Source organism: Morus notabilis, unplaced genomic scaffold (assembly GCF_000414095.1).
Source record: "Morus notabilis unplaced genomic scaffold, ASM41409v2 Scaffold328, whole genome shotgun sequence".
NCBI lineage: Eukaryota > Viridiplantae > Streptophyta > Magnoliopsida > Rosales > Moraceae > Morus > Morus notabilis.
The window spans coordinates 176,195-184,019 of record NW_010367428.1 but is presented as its reverse complement, the minus strand read 5'-3'; the positions used below and the strand labels follow the sequence as shown (position 1 = coordinate 184,019).

The following is a 7,825-nucleotide window of genomic DNA, read 5'->3' as shown; positions in this document are numbered from 1 at the left end:
GAAGGGGGGGGGGGGGGGGGGGGCGGGCAGCAATGAGCAAGAGAATTTATTCGCCGGTCTTCAGCTGATAGTTGAGACGTTACTGGTTTGTATGACAGATGAAGTTAATTATCCAGTAGCAAGGTCATATCTCGTGATGAAACTAGAAAAGGACTTCAAAATGACAGGAAAAAAAACGCAAGCTGTGCATGTCTGAACAAGGCAGAACGAGGGAATACGAGATGTCCGTTTCGGGTGACCACCTTGATGCTTATCAACTATTGGCGTTTAATTTCTCGAGGAGGATCTTGTTCAGAAGCCCTGGATTTGCTTTTCCTTTGGATAATTTCATAACCTGCATAAAGGAAAATGTTGTCACTGGGCAAGGGAAAGGAGTTGATACAAAAGATAAGCCAACGCCGAATTCTGTAGTACCTGGCCAGTAAAGAAACCTTGTAACTTGGTCTTTCCACCGCAATATTGCTCTAGCTGCTTTGGATTCTCAGAAAGCACCTTGTCTACCATTTTCTCAATTTCTACAGGATCTGCTATCTGCAATCAAAAGCATGAGAAATCCACCAACTTCAACTAAAAATACATCCTTTATATGTAAATACGTTTGATGCATATACAGCGTCCTTTTTTTTTAAACTAAATTCTATATTCTTCAAATGCAAACAATTTTCTGCCCCATCATGTTTGCTACACAAATAGAGACCTTCATAAGCTTATACGACTTCACAATTTAGAATATATTAAACGAATCGAGTTAAAGTGAGATGCAGAGTTTATACAGTTGTGATGAGTATGACAATCATACTAAAACTTCTCTTATATGACACATTTGAAAAGAATAACAACAAAACTCTAAGGTCAGCAGGCTATCTGAAGGAAAAACACCACAAGCTGATTTCAAGTTTGTAATGGCACATTGGAAAACTTGTATTTATTTATTTATTTCCATGTCTTTTGTCAGTAGTGTTGAATTTGACAGAAAAGAACTGTTTATCATGTCTACTTTGAGGAATCATACTTCTTTAGTTCTTATATCTAGAGCATAGAAAGTCGCTATAAATGTTCATAAAATTCATTTTCACCCTTTTTCTCCCTAGTAAGCATGGTTGAACAACAAGATTGGTTAACTAAAACCTCATATTAAGGACCACATATCCCTTGATTTAGACTTTAGAGCCTCCAATACTGACACTCCTAATTAGGGATTTTTATGACAAAATTTCAAGACAATAATATAACAATTACACCTAGAAGAAAACAGTTAAAGAACCCAACACTTAAACGGCCTTCCGCAATAAATTGAATAACTTGCCTGAACCAAATTATTTTCTTTTATGATTCCCTTGACAGTTCCACCCTTTTCCAGAAGCTCAAACAATATCTGCAAATTGTATGGAGAGAAAATTTGAGAAAGAAAAATAATCATATAGTGTGTCAAAGACTACGTAAGGGAGATAATGATCCTCTAGTGAAAAGCCCACCATAAGGTCTTTTTAATTTTAATTCATTTAAACAAGTCAATGCAGTACTGTTATGCAAAAGTCCAACACCTAAAGAAACCGAAAGCCCACTATAGATGTTGCAATGACCCACTAGATCAAAAACTAATATCATGGGTTTTGGGCAATCATGACGGTCAAAATACTAATTGGAGAGGCCTTGACATGTGATTATTGAATTATACGACCGAAAGATATTAAAGGTCCAACACGCGATGACAATTTTTTAGTGCAATTACAGGGATTTAACTCGGGACCTCCTCCTCTAACATTATATCCCAAAAGCTTAAGCTATTAGGAGGTAGACTAACATTAGTTTATATTCTAAGGGGAGAGCCTCTCTTTTTTTTTTATTTTTTTTATTTATTTTTATTTTTATTTTTATTTTGTATCTCACAGAAAATGGCATTATGTACTTCATATGGACGCTTTTGATATCCATACCGGAACAGAAAAGGGAAGGAGAGGAGAAAATTTATATGTAAATGTAATTGTTGAAGATGAAAGAATTAATCTGAGAAGGTTAAAACTTTACCTGTTTCCCAATTTTCCCACTAATAGTTCCACCTTTTATTGAAGCTATCAACTCAGACAACTCTTGGGGAGTAAGCTTAACCTCACTGATCGTCAACTTTTCATTTTTCAGATAAGCAGCAATATCACTCATTATCCAGTTGGCAGTGAGCTTCACTTCCGCACCATTTGCTATAGTTGCATCAAAAAATTCCGCAACCTAAACATAGAGTCGACACTAAGATGCATCTCAGACCAATTACCATAACTTAATCGGGGGACTTCGAAATACAAAAAGCATCATATCAACAAGTATGATAATTCAGCATATCATTCATGCCACTTACATCCATGTCATGTGCTAGGAACAGAACATCCTGCATGCTTAGACCCATATTTTCGTACCTCCGTCGTTTCATTTCTGGAAGTTCAGGAAGAGAACTGCGAATATTATCAACATATTCTTGAGTGAGGGTAACTCCCGGAAGGTCTGGTTCTGGGAAATATCGGTAATCGGCTAGTCCTTCCTTTTTCCTCATTTCAACAGTTTTCTGAGATATAGAAGAAAGGTTACTCGAGCAAACTTACTCATGCAAAGTACATATCTAGAACATGATAAAGCAAAAAGATTCAGCAATAACCTGAGCACCTTCTTCCCATTGTCGAGTTTCCTGTACAATTTCATCAGCCTGTCCTTGACTATAAAGAAGTGCCTGCCTCGAAATTTCAAAATCAATTGCCCTGCTCACTGAAGAGAATGAGTTTACATTTTTTATCTCAACCTGCCAAAACAAAGAGCAACCCGAATTCATATATAAAAACATATGTATCAAAATCTCATTGTAATATCTCCTATACGGCTCATAGTGTTGGTACACAATTATATTTAGTACAGACGACTATAGTTGTAGCTTAAACATAACAGGCAACAATCAATTTCCTTATTCAAGCTTGCATTATAGATGATTGTTAAGAAATAATGTCAAAATTTATAATTAGGCTAATGAGCATAGGAAAATAAACTATGATTTCCTTCTTTTTCAGGAATTGTTCAATTGGCATACTTGTATCCTCTAGCACTCATATTCATGCTGCCTAGAGACAGAACCGTTACCAACAATTGGGCCACATGAAATAACAAAATGATAAATTTCTTTATTGGGAAAAAGAACGACAGTTGAATGAAACATTGGAATCGGAAGATTACTTGTTTGTATGAAATGCAATATGGCCTTCAAAATTTTTTAACAAATTTCGCTGAATTCAAAATGAAAAACTTATGCTCCTTTATAAACATGGAAAATGTTAACATCATACATTTGGAACATCATATTTCAAAGATAATGAACCACCAACAAACTCTGAGTGACAATTTCGCAACATAAGATTCAGTGAAAAGTATCTATGACCTCCAACTAAATAGAAAAGTTTATTGACTGATCACTCAACTATAAATTCTAACGTCTTTTCTTTATATACTCCTATTATAATTGTTATGATTAATACAGTTGCTATCGGGTGTTGAGTTCTATAATTCACATGAAAGGGGAGGGGGAAAAAAAAGAGGTTAGGTCACCTTCGTCCCAAACTTTGATTGTCCAACTGGTCTAATTGAGACATTGACATCACAACGAAGTGACCCTTCTTGCATATTGCCATTACTAACTCCAAGATATCGAACCAGACGCTGTAATTCTGCAGCATATTCTGCGGCCTCAATACCAGTTCTCATATCAGGTTCTGAGACAATCTCAAGCAAGGGCACCCCAGCTCTGTTTAGATCAACCTGCAGGTAGAAACAATTGAGGGAGGAAAAAAAAAATTTAAGTAAACAAAACATGTAGCAATTTTCCTGTTCTCTGGGCAAAGCAACAACATTTGTGTCACACTACTTGGAATGCACCAAAATTCATTTCCCAACTTCCAACCATGGTTTTTTTTTTATTTATTTTTTTTTTTTAAGGAAAAAAAAATGAACAACATGAGGCAGAATTCGAAAGCTCCAGTCTTAAAGCGCTCTTTTTGTGCTGTTTTTTTCTAGATTCCTTTACCAAAATGCTTCTACGTGTAAGGATAAAAAATAAAAAAGAAATGCCATTTTTTTCCTGTAATTGTTTATTAGTCAAACAAAAGGACACTCAAAAGATGGACTTAAACCATACATCATAATATCATATAACTAGAAAATCAGCAAAGCAACTAGATAATTGGTACATTCAACAACAAGAGATAGAAAAGTTATAGTTCAAAGAAGGTAAAAGTAGTCACTTCTGAGTAACTTCCGCTCTCTGAATGAATAAGCTTCCCAGCATCCTCCTCCATATGAACCCTTGTGATGCCAAACCTCCTATGCCCACCTCCAAACTCCACTGGAAGATCAATATCAATGTACCCTCCACTCGCAATTGGAACATCAAACTGAGATATTTGGTACCCCTTTGGAAGGTCCGGATAAAAGTACTGTTTCCTATCAAACTTGGAGTTCAAAAACAGCTTACAATTCAGTGCAAGCCCCACTTTGATTGCAAACTCAATGACCTTTGAATTCAAAACTGGCAAAGCTCCAGGAAGGCCCATACAAACCGGGCAAATGCCGGAGTTTGGTGGGGCACCATAGCTGTAGGCACAGCTGCAAAAGGCCTTGGTTTGAGTTGAAAGCTGAACATGGGTTTCTATCCCAATGATTGCCTCGTAGTCCTTCAAGATTTTTTCATCAATCGTTTTGTAATTGGCAGGAGCTTTTTTCAACTCGGGAGTGGTAGTTTTAGTAATGGGCTTCTCTTGTGTGGCTGTTTGGGCTTGTGTGTTTTGCATTGTGCAATACAGAATTCCATTCTTTCTTCTGAACAACGCTTTTGGGTAGAAACAAAAAGGGCGGGTTTGAAGGCTTCTGAAAATTGTGGAAGCCATTATGTTGTGTTGTTTATTCAAATGGGTGTCAGTCAAACTTTACAAAATCCGTCTCTGCAGAGTGCAAAGCAGTGTGAGAATTTGAGCCTAAATCAATACAAACAATAAGAAATGATGAACACCCAGATGATGATATATATTACAAAGCACAAAACTTTAAAGTTTAAACCGGTTAGAATACTTTCCGTGAGGCAGAAATCTTAAAATGGTTTATTTTGGATGTAAGAACTGATTTTCATGAATACCCAGGAGGAATTTTAATGGAAAGAGGGAAATGAAAATGACAAGAATAACAATTTGCAGGAACAGATGGTTAGTTAAAGCAGCAGAATTCCTTCAATGAACAGAAATAAAGAATAGAGAGAGAGAGAGAGGCAGAAATACAAAGAAAGAAACGATGTTGACGTACTTGGGAATAAATTAGAGCGGGGAGAGAGTAAGCGAAGCTGGTGAAGGTGATGAGCGGCAAAGAGAGCCAGAGGAAAGAGCTACCAACAGTCATCCATTCCATATTATCAGTTAGGCCTTTTTTTTACATGGATGCCCCCAAAATTTTTATATCTCACAATTTAGCCTCTGAGCTAAAAATCGTCCGCTATTAATGATTTACGGAATTTTTAGGACTGTTGATTCCTTTCTTCTAATTCTGATTTCCTTTATTCTAAATCTATATCTATATTTATAGTTTATTTAATAATCTTAGGGTCCGTTCACTTCGCTGATTCGAGTTTATAATTTGAGTTGAGATGTGATTTTGTGTGAGAACTTTTTACTGTAGTAAAAAAGTTAGATGTGACTGTTTCTGAGAGCTTTTTACTGTAGCAAAACTCGAATTCTAAACTCGAATCGGCGAAATGAACGGGCCTTATTATTTTGCTCTATCTTGTTTCTCTCTTTTCCTCCGAGTTTTTTTTAGGGTTTCATCAACAAAACTTCCTTCGTAACAACCCCTACCCACCCCCCCCAAATTGAATTTGGAGTCCGGCACCGCCATAGGATGGGTCGCCGTGCTCTGATCAAAGGTGTAATGACTGAGAAAATTTCAGACTTTAAATAATACAATTTATTTATTTAAGCCAAGGATTTTCCTAGAAAATATTATGTGACTGAAGGATTTATGGAATCAATATATGTATTCCTAAATTCTGTAGCAGATTTCATGTTAAGTTCATGTTTTCGATCAAGTAAATTCGATCGATAAATTCTTGCCGTACTTTAAGGCGGAATAATTTTCAGTACAAGTATAGTTTGAGAATCTTAATTTCAAGAATCTCCAAACACAGCAAGATGTTAGCAGCATAAAAAAAAACGCACTGACCTTTTTAAAAAAAAGAAAATCCTTAATTGCCAGACAGCTAGGTTAAAGTCACAAGATAGATACCTATAGTAGAAGGGTACAATGTGAGCTAAGGAGTTGACACCGTCAGAAATAATGTCACTCCCGGGATATAATGCAGAAAAGTTAAATTTAGAATTTATTCAGTCTAGAATTAATTTCAAGACTTGAAACAGTTTAAGATATTACGCGAGTGAGAATTTAATGTGATCCCTAAGTAGTCGGGAATTAATATTAAATTGTAAATAAGCAGTTGAAAAGGAATCGTCAGAAACTAGAATTTCCTGTCGGCTAAGTTACTTACCTACAGTCAGTATAATTTTTAGCAGTTTCAAGAGAAACTTAAGAGAGTGGACAAAAGTACAAGGGGTAGGATTTATTTTTCTCTCTCTCATTCTCCACTTGGCCGGCCATGTATAGTAGAAATAGAGCCAAAATTTGGCTAGTTGAGTGTGATAAAAGGTTACAAGTTATGGTGTGATGTGATGGTAGTGGTTGAAGGGAAATTAATGACAATTTTGCTTCTCCTTTTCTCCTTCCATAACCGGCCAAGAAAGGGGAGAATTGAACCAAAATTTGGTTGATTGAAGGAGTTAATGTGATGTTAAAAAATTATTCCAAGTTGCCTATAAAAGGAACCATCATAGGATAAGCTTCATTTTTTTTCTCCTTTTTCCCACATCAAAAATCCGGCTACACACTTTCCATTTCCTCTCAAATATTTTCTCCCACTCTCTCAATCTTGAGCCACTATCACACCATAGAAGAAGAAGAAGGAGATCAAGGGATTCTAGGAGGAGACTAGTCAAGTATTCCTCTAAGGGTAAAGAAACTCTAAATCCTCTCATTCTCATGTTTTAGTGAAGTTTGAAATGTAGAAATATTCCTCTTAAATTTCCTTATACTCTTATAGTTCCAAGCCATTAACAAACCTTGGAGAAGAAGAGAAGGATCTAAATGGCTCTCAAGAAAGAGTTCTTCAAGGGTAACTTCTTGAACTCTTTTCAATTATTTTCTAGCAAAGTTTAAGTTTGAGAATCCATTTATGTAAATTGTGATTCTCAAGGAAATAAGTTGTAATAAGGGTGTGTGAGTTTTATGTTAGTTTTGTGAGTTTTGAGGTTAGTTTGATGGGGTATGTTTATGCTTGATCTAAGTTGCTTATTTTCGGATTAGAGGAAAAATTTTCCGGTGACTTTGACCGCGAAAATGAGGACCATAGAGCGAGATTTTTCAATGTTTTAAAGCTTGAACTTATAGCCCTGGATGTTTTGAACATTTTCGGTTACTATGACAAAACCTAATTTTAACTCTAAAACCAAGTTTGAAGCCATTTGGCAAAAACGGACAAGCTGTCCAACACAGTTTCGAAAAAAAAACTGGCAGCCACTGGTTCAGCCAAACGGGACCCTTAGAAGCTGAATCTCGATTTTTCACAAAAGTGACAATTTTATATTTCGACGAGATGAAGAAATTTGATGAAGAAAAGATTTTCAAAATCCGACCCTAAGAGGTACTAAAACACAGATTCCCGAAACGGCACAGTTTTTGACTAAAACAGTTTCAAGAAAAA

At 36.0% G+C, this 7,825-nt stretch overlaps 1 protein-coding gene across 2 annotated transcripts; it reads right to left on the bottom strand.

Moving 5' to 3' along the window:
• Positions 1–11: 11 nt before the first annotated feature.
• Positions 12–5,430, bottom strand: LOC21393031 (glutamyl-tRNA(Gln) amidotransferase subunit B, chloroplastic/mitochondrial). Of its 2 annotated transcripts, none has more exons than XM_024174978.1 (9): positions 5,326–5,430; positions 4,275–5,003; positions 3,583–3,792; positions 2,648–2,788; positions 2,354–2,557; positions 2,029–2,226; positions 1,307–1,375; positions 415–531; positions 12–334 (listed from the first exon to the last, which is right to left on the bottom strand). In XM_024174978.1, exons 2-9 carry the CDS (start codon positions 4,914–4,916, stop codon positions 254–256), a joined length of 1,662 nt encoding a protein of 553 aa, XP_024030746.1. In that variant the 5' UTR covers positions 4,917–5,003; positions 5,326–5,430; the 3' UTR covers positions 12–253. The 2 variants fall into 2 exon arrangements, with proteins under 2 accessions (XP_024030746.1, XP_024030745.1); XM_024174977.1 differs by having other exon boundaries at positions 4,275–4,970.
• Positions 5,431–7,825: the final 2,395 nt, after the last annotated feature.